Source organism: Charadrius vociferus, unplaced genomic scaffold (assembly GCF_000708025.1).
Source record: "Charadrius vociferus isolate BGI_N301 unplaced genomic scaffold, ASM70802v2 scaffold390, whole genome shotgun sequence".
Lineage (NCBI taxonomy): Eukaryota > Metazoa > Chordata > Aves > Charadriiformes > Charadriidae > Charadrius > Charadrius vociferus.
In genome coordinates, this window is record NW_009646433.1 from 1,876,504 (window position 1) to 1,891,906 (window position 15,403).

General features: G+C 45.5%; 1 protein-coding gene across 1 annotated transcript in view; it reads right to left on the minus strand.

Annotated features, from left to right (window-relative positions):
- CHUK (conserved helix-loop-helix ubiquitous kinase) overlaps positions 1 to 15,403 on the minus strand; it is a 33,407-nt gene that overhangs the window by 13,207 nt on the left and 4,797 nt on the right. Inside the window, exons 4-13 of the mRNA XM_009881757.1 lie at positions 13,002 to 13,090; positions 11,941 to 12,030; positions 11,206 to 11,330; positions 9,702 to 9,809; positions 7,998 to 8,133; positions 6,106 to 6,300; positions 5,616 to 5,718; positions 3,170 to 3,293; positions 1,814 to 1,965; positions 723 to 784 (exon numbers count right to left, since the gene is read on the minus strand). Coding sequence (XP_009880059.1) covers positions 723 to 784; positions 1,814 to 1,965; positions 3,170 to 3,293; positions 5,616 to 5,718; positions 6,106 to 6,300; positions 7,998 to 8,133; positions 9,702 to 9,809; positions 11,206 to 11,330; positions 11,941 to 12,030; positions 13,002 to 13,090 — 1,184 coding nt within the window. The remainder of the gene's footprint in view (positions 1 to 722; positions 785 to 1,813; positions 1,966 to 3,169; positions 3,294 to 5,615; positions 5,719 to 6,105; positions 6,301 to 7,997; positions 8,134 to 9,701; positions 9,810 to 11,205; positions 11,331 to 11,940; positions 12,031 to 13,001; positions 13,091 to 15,403) is intronic.

Consider the following 15,403-nt stretch of genomic DNA (forward strand, 5'->3'; position numbering starts at 1 on the left):
TGTCAAAAAGGCCTCTATCTCCTCATCATTTTCAGTGGACGTGAAGTTAAAATGCTCATTCCCAGGAGACAGAGATGAGAATTCTAAGCAGTAGATAAATTTCAACTAGCCCTGCTCGCAGAACTCTCTGAGAAACAGAAAGCCATTATGTCAGCTCAACTGTCCGTAAACCACGAGCAAAACCATCTGTTAACTATTAGGACTACTCAGAGTAAGAACTGGCTCGAGCTCTGCTCTAAATTTCTTAAGGATGACTCTTATTAAAACCTAATTTGCATATTTACCTGCAGAATAACAGAAATTGATGTCTGGACTCCTCAATGAAGTACGCAGTGATTTCAACATTGCAACAGCAAGCGAATGGTATTATTTTCATCTGTAGCAATGGAAATTTTTCTGCGTAATAAATCCAACCAGGAAGACTCTTGGCTACAGCAACATCACTTCTTTTGGGCAATAAATAATGTGTCTTTATAGTCTACTTTCCCATACAGACAATGGAGCCCAGTGACATTTGTGCTGGTTTTCTTCAAACCACTAGATTCAAACAACCTGGTGACTGGGGACTGTTTCTTTTATCACGCATCTGCAATGATGTTCTCATTCCCACAGCAGGCAGGATATGAAACACACTGAAGGCACAGAGCAGTGGCACACATGACCCCAAGTTCCTGTCGTGATCTGCTTCACAGAGATGACGAAGGTTCTCTAATATCTCCTACCTGTGCACACTGAGAGGCCTTCTCTTGCATCTCCTTCCAGGCTTTGAGCATCTTTTCTGAAGCTTAAGAGAAAAAAGAGTTGATAATTTATAAAAACATACAGACAGAAAAATAAAGCATGACCTGAGCTTTACATACATCAGTTGAATTTGAACACAAAGAGAATGACGTTGAATCTCCAAGCAGGAGTCGTGACCCAGAGATCACAGAGAGACAGCAAAGTTGCAACTTAACAACTCCACGCTCACATACGAACTGTTTGGTAGGATTTCGCTGTTTGCAATCACCGGCCTAAAATGAGTTTCAGTCTTTAAACTCCACCATTAAGCTCAACAACTGCCACTTTTGATTAAACACAGACTATCCAAAACCAATTCCCCAAGTCTTTCCATTTTCCATCATCCTCCTTCAGCCCAGTCATAATTTTTGACTCAAGCTTTGGTTTTTAGCTATATATCCAAACTATGCATAAATCTCACTATTCTCCCCTGAACAGTATTTGTAAGATCCTGTCGTTTCAGCGATACTAAAACTGTAGCTGGTGCTTTTTCACCTCGTGTCTCATCCTGGCTCATGCTATCTCCTAATATCAAGCACAGCAGGATCACTCCCTTAGCGCTGTTCAAAACAATGTTTCTACAGTCGTGATGCCCATTGGTTCTGCCACGAATGGTTGGTGGCCCTTCCGCTGCACATCAAGTGCAGCAACTCTGCCCTCCACTTTATGCCCGGTGATGACTCCAAATGAATCAGACTCTGAACGAATAAATAGCAAACGTTTACATCACCAGTGCTATTAATACTCCAATTTTCTTCACTTGGTGTTCTTAGTGGGGAACAGCTGACCACCTGTTTCACCGACACTGAAGATCTCCAAAAACATTTTGTTTTTCATCTTCCTTTGCTTCCGCCAAACTCTTCTCCTGCATCTGCCCCAACTAAAACATACCCATAAGGATGCTGAAGAACACAGTGGCGGCTCCTGCATTCGTTTCCTTGCAATGCTATTTTTTACCCACAGCCCTTCATAGTCAGTCTGATCCTTTATGGGATCAGACAAGACACCCAGGCAAGAATCATACAATACGCACATATGCCATAAGCCATCTGGTCACTGTATCTCTCCAGGTCGAGGTGAATGCTTTGATGAAAGAATTCCAGCTTTGCTTTCAGCTGCTGAGATGCTGACACCATATTGTTTTTCATTTTGATAAGGTTGGCATTATACCGAAGAAGACTGAGCCTAACAAATGAAAAAAGAACAGCACGTTAGTTGAAAAGCATATCCAGATTTGTGGCCAGTGCTGTCACATTACCTGAAGGAAACACAGAGCTAGCAAAAAATATTGTAACATCCTTGGAACATGGGGTCATAGGCTCCACCTCACGTCCTCAGAAGCTGCAGGTTCTCAGCAAGCAAAACAGAAAGTCCTTCCTCGTTTCCCAGGGTTGTTTTTTTTTTTTTGCCAAGCTCAGTTAAGCAGTCTTTGCAGCGTAGAGTATTTCTTAGCATTTACAGGGTGCTGTAACACATGTTGCCCCTGGTGAATGCTGGCACCTTTTTTATCACTTGAGACACATGACACTGCCCATTCTGTGACTCAGTCACAGGACAAAACCCTACAAATATAACAAACAGTTCCACTCATTCTGCCACTTGCGAAACGACTATCCTGAGCTGCATTAGGAGGAGGAACGTTGCCAGCAGGTCAAGGGAGGTGATCCTCTCCCTCTGTTCAGTGCTGGTAGGGTCACACCTGGGTCCAGTTCTGGGCTCCCCAGTACATCAGAGACATAAGACATACTGGAGAGAGACCAAGCAGGGGCTATGAAGATTAGAGCTGGGACTGTTCAGCCTGGAGAATCAAAGGCCGAGTGGGGATCAAAACGTACAAATACCTGAGCGGAGGGTACATAGAGAATGGAGCCAGGCTCTTTCCTGGGGTGCCCAGTGACAGGACCAGGGGTGACAGGCAAAAAACTGAAACACAGGAGGTTCCCTCTGAACATCAGGAAACTCTTTTTTACCGTGAGGGTGATTAAGCACCGGCACAGGTTGCCAAAAGAGGTTGTGGAGTCTCCATCCTTGGAGATACTTAAAAGCCATCTGGACATGGTCCTGGGCAAGCTCTAGGTGACCTTGCTTGAGCAGGGGGGCTTGGACTGGATGACCTCCAGAGGGCCCCACCAACCTCAGCCATTCTGTAAGTTTAGTCTGTGACTATATTCAAGTTTTTTTCAGTATTATCAGTGTCAGGCACTATGTGGTAAAATTCCTGGAGTGGAATAAGGTCCCAGCCCAAGTATGTTTTATAATGCAAACATATAGAACAGCAGAGGACTGTAAAACTTCAGGTAACCAGAAGTCCCTGAGATGTACATTTCCACGCAAACAGTCTCTGTATTTGCCTAATACTGAATCTTCTGAATGAGGAGTAGCAACTTACATGGCAGCTCTCTGGCCCTGGAAAAGTCTGCTATAATCTTCTTTTAGCCCAATCACGTAGTGAACTGCTTCTGCCCACACCTTGCGCAGCTGAGGAATTGGCAGTTGGATTTTACTATCCTGAACTGAATGCAAGAAAAAAAAAAAAAACAAACACAATTGTACATGAATGAAAGGACAACTCGAGAAAAGGACTTCAGTGCTTACAACATTCCTAACTTGCTTCAGGTGCCTAAACTAAGGGATCAAACCACCTAAGATTCTGCTCAGTTTTTATGGGATGCTGCCTAAGCATGTATAAGCTTTTCGTGTCACGGCTCCCCAGATATTTGGCAGCCTGCTACTGGCCAGGCAACAGCTCGTGTTTGAACTCACAGCTACAAGAGTACTGATTTCTTAGAGCGCTTTGCCCTGTTGGCAGTAGCAGACGTGGGGCACGTTGCATGAAACATGGCCCAGGGCAGGACCCATGGGTGGTTTTATCCAAAAACTCCCTCTAAAGCACTTGCCCAAGCTAACAAAGCAAATGTAATTGCTCCATTTAATCAATTGATATCGGTCGCTGTCCTGACATGTGTTTCATCCAAAAATGCGTTCTAATCTTTCGTACGTTTCATCCCAAGTTCACGATGTAGACATTTAAGGGGAAAAAAAGCAGGACTTGTGTGTGTTCCCCTATAGAGATGGGGAACTGCCAGTACATTGGGAGATCAATAAACATGTTGTGAAAAGCCCTGGCTCCAAGAGATTCAGCACAATGACGCCACGCAATGAGATTTGCCAGAATAAAATAGCCCGGCACACAGGAAAAAAAACCCAATCAGAATAAACATGACTGACAGTAAAAGGAGAGAGGGAAAACCAGCACAGCTTCTGCAGAGCCAGGCCAAAGAAAATAAAGCTATTTAACAGCAACTGTATATCACAAGGCATTTCCTTTACACGCAGTATCCCAGTAGATGTCTCCTGTCCCTTGACACTATTTTTTTTTCTTTCATAGAGGTACACAAGGTCCTTCATGCAGGTATGTTGGGTATATAAATACCTTCATAGAGGTGTATTAGGTCCTGCAGATGACTGCTGTCATTTCAGGAGACATGCAAGGGAAGCTGTAAGCAGAGAAGCAGCTTTCATGCACGGTCTAAAAGAACACCGATGATACCAGGGCCAGGCAGCAGCACCAGAAGTAAAAGGGACCAACTGGAGCAGATCCCACCAGTATCCGTGCAGCGATAGATGGCTCTACGCCTAACAACTCAAGAGGAAGGAGGGGCCTGGACTCTCTCAGACACTTGGCCCCTGCTTGGCAAGACCAGAGGTGGGAGCTACGGAGTTATGGACACAGTATCAATAGAGCTAAGAACTGTTGGGAAGACTGCAAGACTGCACGTTTTGAACCTCTACCAAGCATCGCTGAAGACCAGCCCTAATCCATAACCTCCACAGGGAAAGGACAACAATTCTGCAACCGGTGTGACGTGGCCAAATACACTCGCTTGGCTCTGTGATCAGAGCAAGGTAACTTCCCCACACAGGTCCTGAATGATCAGCACCACAGAATGAAGGACCTGTTCTTTCATTTAGGTGAGACACAAGAGATGGATTACAGCTGAAACACAGCTATCACAGACAGTACAGGGCAAAAAGGTAATCTCTATCCTCAGGATGCTGATATGGGGTTCAGAAACATAAATCTAGGAGCGCTGTAGGAAGGCAACTTCTCATGAACATCCAAAGCATCCAGCCTCAGGAGACAGGACTGCAAAGAGCTGAAACCTGCTTGTACCTGTGCACAGGGAGGAGAGGAGGAAGAGAAGAAGGGATATGTGCACAACTTCAGACTCTAAACCCTAACGTAAGAAGGTTCCTGACCACCAAAGGACGTCTATGCGGGCTATCACTCAAGTTCTGCGAACACCTCCTGGCACGATGTCACTGCAACACTCTGTGGGTGCGAAAGGACAAGACCCTTTAGCAGACCAGAAGGCTGTGCAAATGAAATCACAGTCCCCAAGTCAGAGTCTTCTTTCCAGGATGCAGCGTGCAGACACAGACCAAAAGCTTCCCTCTCTAGGCTACAAGATTAGGTTGCGCGTATTACCTCCCAAGCCCTCACTCACATCGTGGTTGTGTTTAAGTGGGGTGATGTTTAGGCTTAGGCAGGGTAGATGCTGTTCAGCGTATAGGATTAACTGAATTCTTAAGTTGCTCCATAGGAGAACCCCCAAAGTGTGGGCAATAAATTCTCTGAACTGTTACATCTACGACATGTGGAGATACTGCGCTGTAGATGAAGCTTTATTAGGCTGCTCCAGGTTCTTGAATGGTCCTCTTTGAATCAGAGAATGCCCTTCAGGATCACACATAGAGATTTGTAAGGCAAATCTACTTTCATAATAGATGAGAAGCAGAGTTTTCAGTTCCCAGCTGTCCTCCAGCATACTTACCAATGTAATTTACACAGTCAGACAGACTCCGAGAAGCAAAGGGTCCATCATAGACAGTCTTACTTTTATCAAACAAATAGACCATGTAGCTATCCCAGCCTCTCTGGTGAGAAAAAGAGAAGAGAACGTAAACAAGACAAATCCCAAACATAGCACCTACTAACCCAGAGGGTCCTGGTTACATCATGAACTAATTATTGTGGGCAGACACTCTTCTTATCAGGTGACTTAAAAACCTGATCTTGATAGATGTCACAGAAACACAGGATTCTTTGCTAGCAAGTTACTGTATTTAAATATTTAGACAGAGTATAACTATAGGAATCTACTTTTATCACCTGATAAAGGAAATAATGCTAGACCTTAAGAGTTACTATACTTACAGAGCAAACTGTCCCCAGTGGGAGAAGATGAAGGCAATTTATTTTCCCTAAGATTTTTAAATTCCCTGAGAACGTGAAAGACATTAAACAAACAGAAGCATTCTTACTACGCCATCAATAACACACTGGGAAGCAGGTTTCCGAGGGTCCAGGCAAATCCCCGTTTCCAACAGCAGCTCCTGATTTCCAGTACTTATTCCAGTTTCAAACTCAATCCGAATCTGAAGGGAATGAAGGCTTTCCTCTGGGTGCAAGAGAAACGAAACAATCTTGGCAGAAGTCATATTTAGGATGTGTACTATCTGTAAAAAAAGAGTACAAGTTGATTGCAAGTCACGGGCCTTTGTGCCTTTTGTCTTTGATAGCCAGGGAGGGAGTTCGTAGCGATTAGCACATTAGATTGAGAGCACTGTTTGAGTTTTAATGACTACAATAACCAACTTCAGCAGTAAAGCCCCACATAATACAACTCAAAGCCTGCACCTGTAACTTAACGTCAGAAAATTACAATAAAACACACTAATAACCTTCCCAAGCCACGCTGCAGTTCAGTTACAGCAAAAGAATGGTGACAAGCCAGCACAATGGCGATCTTGAGCCTTGTCCTCTCTGACGCCGGCCTGTACTGCTCCCAAGAAAGGGAGTCCCGTTTCCTTTAATCCCTCCATACAAAAAAAGCTGCTACGCACCAGTGCTTGTCTCCTCACCGCTCTCATGGCCCTCTCTCTAGTTTTACTATATCTGGGCAGAGACTGTAAGACCCAAACCACACCACGACCTACAGATTTTGACAAGTCCCAATCACAGGCATGATATTTTGTGTTTGGGGCTTTAATTCCTTTGGAATCCTCCCAGGTCAGATAAAATGATCCCCTGGCTTCTACACATGCTTGCCTCAGCTAGTCTAACTCCAGCAAAGCAGTTACTTGAAGGGGAAGAGTCAGGTTAATGTAATCTCTGTTCTCCTACAGGTTCTATTACAGTAGATGGAGCTGGAGGTCACAGCATCAGTAGTGGAGTTCAGGAAACCTGTTATTAGCAAATACTAAACCCTTATTTGATCTCGGCAAGACTTTTCTGAGATGAACAACAGGATGACCAGAGCCAGCAATGTGCCCTGGCGGCCAAGAAGGCCAATGGCATCCTGGGGTGCATCAAGAAGAGTGTGGCCAGCAGGTCGAGGGAGGTCATCCTCCCCCTCTACTCTGCCCTGGGGAGGCCGCGTCTGGAGTACTGCATCCAGTTCTGGGCTCCCCAGTTCAAGAAGGACAGGGAACTGTCCTTTGCTGGAGAGGGTCCAGCAAAGGGCAACGAAGATGATGAGGGGATTGGAACATCTCTCATATGGAGAAAGGCTGAGAGACTTGGGTCTCTTTAGTCTAGAGAAAAGAAGATTGAGGGGGGATCTTATTAATGCTTACAAATACTTCAAGGGAGGGTGCCAGGGGGATGGGAACAGTCTTTTTTCAGTGGTGCCCAGTGATAGGACTAGTGGTAAGGGGCACAAGCTTGAACATAGGAAGTTCCATCTTAACAGAAGGAGGAACTTCTTTACTTTGTGGAGCACTGGAACAGGCTGCCCAGAGAGGTGGTGGAGTCACCCACTCTGGAGACATTCCAAACCCACCTGCTCGCCGTCCTGCGCAACCTGTTGTAGGTGACCCTGCTCTAGCAGGGGGGTTGGACTAGGTGATCTCCAGAGGGCCCTTCCAACCCTGACCATTCTGACATTCTGTGATTCTGAGATAAGAAGACAGCAATATAGGGTCATTCTTCTACTGCAAGCGTAAAGCCAGAGACTGGTATTGCTGGTGATATTTTGCCTTCAGATAGGTACTGGACCAGCTGTAGAAACACACTTCCTGATACCAAGAAAAACATTCCCCGTGATCCTGCAGCTGGATGATGCCAGGATTATAGCTTCGCTCCACTGAACACACTTCCTGTCCCCTGAGAAGCTTTCAGTAGGCCTTTAAACCCATTCACAACCCTCACTCACCTTCAAATTCAATATGTGATCCATTATTAGGAAACACTTTGGACGACTGGTCTCAGGATCTAAACCTCCACCCCTCTGTTGCGGATCCCAATTCAGCATCAGTTGCAACCAATTTTCCATCGGTTCTACAATTAAACTAAAACAGAAGGGCCATAAGAAAGAGAAGACAGATACTCTACAACACTCAGTCCACTTAGGAAACGAGGGTCTCACAACAGCAATACAACTACAACAAGGCTAAGGTTGGAGACCATACGCGTGCAACACCTGCTGAACATTTGTGAAGAACTGATTTTGCTGCAGTTGCTCATCCTGACAGCAGGGAAAGCCTGGAAGGGGAGGAAAGCACATACAGAGGGAGCATCTCCACTAACATGTCTTCACTGATCACCGCAGGAGTACATGCCCATCCAACACACCTCGCATCACACTGCTCCCTCTTCCTGACTCCTATTCATTGAGTCAAAAGTATCTTGACACATCAGTAAGGCGCGTCAAGATAGGTTAAGAGGGAGAATTGTGTCTTGTTTTATTTGTTTTTTCCTCCAAAATCCATCTGTGATACACAAAAAATTATAATTATACACATAAAAACACACATAAAAAAATAGTCTTCAAAGCCTTGTCTGCAGAATAATCACCCCACGCTGCAGAGCCGCCTGGAAGGTTCTCCTCCACGTTTATCCACAGAAGAGGCATGTAAGTTTATTGTCAAGAACATCTTTAAGCACTGGCACAAAGCCGCTTATTTCATTCTCAACTCCAGTACTTTTCCTAGAAATCTACCAGTGCCATGGGTTGTGTTGCACTGCTGGGGACATCTAAAGACACAAATGCTACATAAGTGACAAACGATAAGAATCTGATTTCTGACTTGGTGAATTCAGGTTGAAGGCCCTCCTGGAGGTCTTTGGTCTGAGCCCCTGCCCACAGCAGGGCCAACGTCACAGCTACAGCAGGTTGCTCAGGACTGTCAAAGCGAGTCTGAGCAGTCCCCACAGACAGAGATCCCCCACTGCTCGGGGTCCTGTCCCAGGGATGCATCACTAGCTTGAGGAAACCTTTTTCCTGTGTCAAAATTTCATTTCCCTTGTAGCTTGTGCTGTCGCCTTTTGTCCTCTTGCTTCACCACCCTAAGAAGAGCCTATTGTCTCTGTAATGCCCCAATAGATAGTAGAAGACAAAATTAGATCCCCCTTTGCCTTCTCTTTGCCAGGCTCAAGCAGCCCAGCTTAAGGGCCCCTCCTTGCACACTCTGTTCAACGGGCTCTGACCATCTTTGTGGCCTCTGCTGGACTCGCTGCAGTTTTCCCAACAAAAAAAAAACTATAAGCTTTTGCTTTCACAGCGCAGCTAACTCAAGTACTTGGTTTATGAGATTCAATACCATCAAGTCATCAGGTAGACGTTACTCAGTGGCCTTGTGATAACAGGTGGAAAGCGGTCAGAGTTCACACTGCAACATGAACTGCCATCATCCCAACAACCTGCAGGGTGAACAGCCATGCGAGCATCCAAAGAATCAAAAAAGAACCATGTGGCTACAGGCTATTCCTTAACAGCAAACGGTAGCTCGCCAGGACCTTGGAACACTGCTTAGGAGAAAGAAGGAGGACCTCTCAGTGCTTGGGCTTAAGGAGGAGGAGTCCTCAGTTTAAAAGACAAGCCAAAAATTATCACATGTAGGCACAAGGACACACTTACCCACAGAGGCTGTGAGGCTGTGGCAAATGGGTACTAAAGCGAACCTCCCCATTCATCTCTTCAGAAGCAAAGATGTGCTTCGGATCCTTCTTCTTGATTTTTTCATGCCTAGAAAATAAAATCCTTAGTGGATATACCAATGGCGGTGTGTTTGGAAAAAGACTATTGAATATGGCAGCAGCAAAAAGCACCACAGTCTAGTCGCTTTAGAAAACATAACTCTTCTTTCAGGACAAAGACGATGCTTCCAAACAATCCACCCAGAACACCTCCAAGTGGAAGGTGGGAGGCTTTGTAATTAACTGTGCCTCTGGCCTTCGCACCACCCTTACCTTGATCCAAGTGAAGCACCTAAGAAGTGTTAGAAACACAGCATGCTACTGGATCCAGTACCAGCGAAAGCATCACCAGCAACTCTGCCTCAGTTTCCTCACCTTGGCTCACTTCAGCACCGGTCTGAATCTTGCCCAGAGCTCAGCTGCTCCCGGAGCCACAGGATTTCCCAGGGCAAGCCCACAGCCAGTCAGCTGCGAGGCTGAATGCTCCTGGAGGCTGCCAGCTTGCTCTCTGTCCCAGTCAGACCCAACTGGAACTGAAGCTACAACATGTGTGGCCTGAGCTCTTCTCTTCCTTCTTTTACGGATAGGGAAGAGCTGTTTCTGATCTCATTCATTCATTAGTTTTCCACTAATTCCTTGATTAGGAAATCAAGTTTGCCATGACGGAAAAAACGGAACAGATTAAAATAATAAAATCCCAAGAGTTAGCAGTTAAAAGGGAAACTATTGCAACATATTGGTTAAAATTATTTTTTGTTAACACACAATAATTTTTGAAGCTAACACTTGAAGGAAACCTCAAATTTACTTTTTCTCCTGTTATTTCCACGCTAACCAAAAAGCAAGTTTTGTATTTTTTCTGTTGCAGGATCACCCTTTTAAAAACCAAGCTTACATACATTCCTGGTATTGCAAGGTAAGAAGTGGAAATACGAAACTACGTATTTCTGCCCCTTCTTCTAGCCCTGAAAGAGCAAGCAGGATAAAGTCTTTCAGTCATCACTCTCGTGAAGTTACGTACAAACCCACAAGTACGTGTTTACTACACAAAATACACTCTGTCTTGCTGCGTGTTATTTATTTCTAAGAATAAGTAACCTCACAGCCGTGGTGAACAAAGGACTGTATCACTGCTTCCCATGGTGTTTTTCTGATACCAATACACAGACGGGTTTATTTTTATATTTTTGGATTCACGTTTCACTTGTGAAGGAATTATTACGAGCAGTGGCTACCACGCAACGCAATAAGCGCGTGCTACAGTGTGTATAAATAGCTGTCGTTGATGCGACTGAACCATCAACGGCTTCTGCGAAGCTCAGCAGACCATCAGCCTCAGCACCTAACGAACAATTTATCGTTTGGGTTCATGCTGTCACCTCACCACCCGCAGCAGCTGTTGTCCCTGTTGCCCGGCATCACTATTGGCAGAATAAGTCTCTTACCAGGCAAAAGGCTGTAGATTATGTAAGAAAGGTCTAAATCCTGCAATGCATTCAAACACCATCGTTCCAAAGCTCCAATAGTCAACAGTAACTGAGTAGGATTTATTCTCAAAGAGTTCTGGAGCCTAAAAAGGATCACAATAAAAAGACACTTTGAAAGCAGTACTTCTGGTCACCTATTTTCTCACATTTCTGCAGAGACGAAGCTGCGTCTAGACGTGGCCCCCAGTTCCAGAGTGGCACAGGGACCCTGATGCAGCCCCACTTAGGCTACCTCATGGGTCAGGGATTAGAGCACACAACCCACCAGGAGATGGGAGGGCGCTGGGCTTGTTGGGTCTTGCTGTGGGGAAGCAGGTCCCAAATGTGGCACAGGAAGGGATGGACGGGGCCAAACTCACGTCAGAAGTGACAGGCGATACAGTGAGGGGCAACGGCCCCAAATCGCCACCTGGAAGGCTGAGGTTGGACATGAGGAAACACTTCTTCCCCTGGAGAGGGAAGGTCCCTGGGACAAGTCCCCAGGAAGGTGCAGGACCTCCATTTTCAGAGGTGTCAGGGTTTGGCTGGGCCAAGCCACAGCTGCCCTGACCTTGTGCTGGCGACAGTCCTGGGGCAAGTGGGAGGCTGGACAAGGGACCTCTGTAGGTTCCCCCTGACGTACACTTCTGTGATTCTATAAGATGTGGCAATACCACATGACTTGTATACATGAAAAAAAACAGCAAGTCTTACCAAATATTGTAGCGTTCCAACAAATGAAGTGCATAAACTTCCTTGATCCAGATCCTTTGCGTACCCCAGGTCTATTATTTTGTGAACAATCTGTAGACAGTTTAGATCGTCCGTCAGAAGAGCAAATTCAGAGGAGAAAAAAAAAGCCACCAACCAACCCAAAATCTGTGCAGTGACATCCACAGCATACACTCGAGAAGAGGAAAAGCCAGAATGGAAATTCTGAGGAAAGTCCGTGGTGAAGCTTCAAACATGTGACAACACAGTGTTAAAGCTCGCTGTTTCACCATGTAAGCTGGCGTTGTCCACCCATCTCAACTTAGACTTGACTTTATTCAAAGCAGCTTGCCAGTTACAGCTTGGCTGAACAGAGTATCTAGCTTTTCATCTGGGAATTGGAAGTTATTTGTTTGAAAAGTAACAAATAGGACGAGGGGTAACAGGCACAAGCTTGAACACAGGAAGTTCCACCTTAACATGAGGAGGAACTTCTTTACTTTGAGGGTAGCGGAGCACCGGAACAGGCTGCCCAGAGAGGTGGTGGAGTCACCCACTCTGGAGACATTCCAAACCCACCGGGTTGCCGTCCTGCACAACCTGTTGTAGGTGACCCTGCTCTGGCAGGGGGGTTGGACTAGATGATCTCCAGAGGGCCCTTCCGACCCTGACCATTCTGTGATTCTGTGTAATAGAGGAAACAATTTTCACCAAGAAATCCATGAGGCTGACTCTCTGAACTAGCTTGATTTTACATGCAGCCCTCAAAGCCACAAACACAGGGATACGCTACGATCTCGTATTGTCCATATTCTGTTGCAGTCAGGGTTCTTGAAAGGAAGCAAAAGTTGCTTGTTTTTAATCACGAGGACTTAAAAATAAGCAAAATAGGATTTGTGGCTTCAAGACGACGGAAACTTTTAGTAAACTCGCAGTTGAGTTTTCAGCCCAGTTCAATGCCACAAACTACTTGTTCTCTTCTATTTCTCTCAGGTAAGACAAAGCTGCTGGCAACTTCCAGAAATGATAGTGGGAACACCACTGACAGAGGCCACCTGACTTACCTTCCCATTTTCATCCTGAAGAACAATATTTTCAGGCTTTAAATCTCTGTGTATAATTCTGTTTTCATGCAAATACTGGATACCAGACCCTGAAAGATACGTTTGATTTAACAGAAGATAAACTCATGTTGATTAAAGATGCATATGATAAAAATCTAATATCCCTGACACTGGGGTTGACGTCAATACATTTTCATTTTTAAGCACCATTAAGAACTATTGATGTAAGAGGTTTGTCAAGATTTATGCTAGGACTGAATTAGCTCTCTTCCTCTGCTCCACAGAAATGGAGGTTGCTACAGAGTTCAGACCTGGTGGCCTAAACGCAGGTCACATCTCTCACCAGGAAGGCAAGAGAGAAGGCAGCTGAATTTTACTCTAACCGTAGAGTTACAAAACGAACCACAGCACGCAAAAAAGCAAAAACAGGTCTCCTAAAACGTGCAGGCAGCTTGAAACAGCTCTGCGTGTCCTCCAGCCGAAGATCTTGATAAATTAACACAAGATAACACAAAGACCTATTTATATACGTGAGCGTGTTATGCAAGATGCTGATGAAATTAATCAAGCAAATGACACAAGTCGAGTCCCCCTTTGACCTGAACCTACTGCCAAATAGCGGCTTATAGAGCTTCTAGTAAACTTCTCCCACCACAACGCAAACCACCACATCAGGGAAGGGACTGCTCAGCTGTGCCGCAGCAGGAGCACGGCTGGAGCTAAGCAACGATCCCTGGGCAGCCTCTAGTTACCAGGATTCTGTCTACGAGAAGGGGAAAATTCACTATAGGTTTATCCAAACAATAGCACTGACTGCTACGTCAATGATAAGCAAGCAAGCGCCTCCCTCAGGACATAGCCACAGACCAAACAGCAAAGGAGTACTTTCAAAATTTGGTTGGGTTGGTTGGGTTTGGGTTTTTTTTTTGGTCTTTTTTTTTTTTTTTTTTTATAAGTCACTATTTTTCAGCCTTGGAGATGTGCAAGTGGAAGTAAAAGAAAAGGTCCCACAAAAGGCCCAAGGCAGGTATTGTCATCGTGGGGTACTTTAGACTTTCCTATGCAAAAGATATTCTGACTGCACATTGCGCAAAGCCTACTTCTGACCAGCCATGACTGTAAATTCGTTACGGGATTATTTTAAGAGAAACATTCAACCGTCACGCCCTTGTCCACAGTTCAGACACTTTCAGGGAGAAAGTCCCCGACCTTCACTGATTTGCCATTTATACATTTAACAGCTTGTAACTTGCATTTCTTCTCCACTGCATTTTCAAGTCTTTGCCAAAGACATGACAAGGACGTTCAATTTATGAAGACAACAGACCCTGTTCTGCGGGTGGAAGGGGAACAAGGATGAAGGAATGAAGAGTTGCGCTTGATTTCAGGACCTCAACTGCAAGCACTTCCAGAAATGATAGTGGGAAACTCTGGGCACTGAAAGAACAGAAACCGAGGCCAATACACCCAAAATGCTTTCTCATGCCAGAACCAGCTCTGTCACTACAAGTAGAGATGGATTATCTGTAAGAGAGCTAAGAAACCAATGAGCTCTATTGAGGAGGTCTCCTGGAAAGCCTACTTGCTACAGAAACCGTCTGCAGGCATCTCCTTCCATCAGATGACTTCTCCCCAGGGTGTGCAAGAAGCCCGGCACTTCGTGATAGACAGGAAGGCCAGTTTCAAGTCTCACATCTTTTATTTTCTTGCTCTCAGTGGTGAAGAATTTGGCATCAAGCTAAAGCTCAACAGTTTTAAAATTGAGATATTTGATGAAACGCCTCCGGAGACCATCATGTTTGTCTCACTGAATGATTTCCACGGATTACCACAGCCTGGGGAAAGGGCTTTAAAGCAGGCACCTGAAGGTATCAAATTAAATAGTTCCCTGTGAGCAGTGCTATCAACCCTGGGCTACTCCTGTAGGGATTTGCTGCCTGCTCCCTTTCCAAACTGCAGAATCGGAAAACCACGTTACCAGACACCTTCTGAACGCAGTACAAGTTGACGTCTGGCTAATTCTCATCTCGTCTTCACCCTGCCTCCCTGTAGGCTGCCTTAGGACCTTCCCCAGGACCATACACAGCACAACAGCAGTGTTAACGGGAAAGAAGGTTTCTTCTCCAACCTCACGCTTCAGCCTCCCATGGTGCAACACAGGGCTGGTGCCCCTTGTTACGCTGCTCAGCGAGTACAGTTTGGTCCCATCCATCACCTTTGCACTTACCCCTTCTGTAGCCACAGGCTACAGGCTGCTCTCCGGGCCTTGTCAGCCTCCCTGTAGCCAGACCCAACAAGCCCATCTCCTGGTGGGTTGGGTGCTCCAGGCCCTGGGCAGCCTTGCCAGGATCTCCACATCCCTCTGGAACTCAGGGCCAGATGTGGACAACTGTATCCAGATG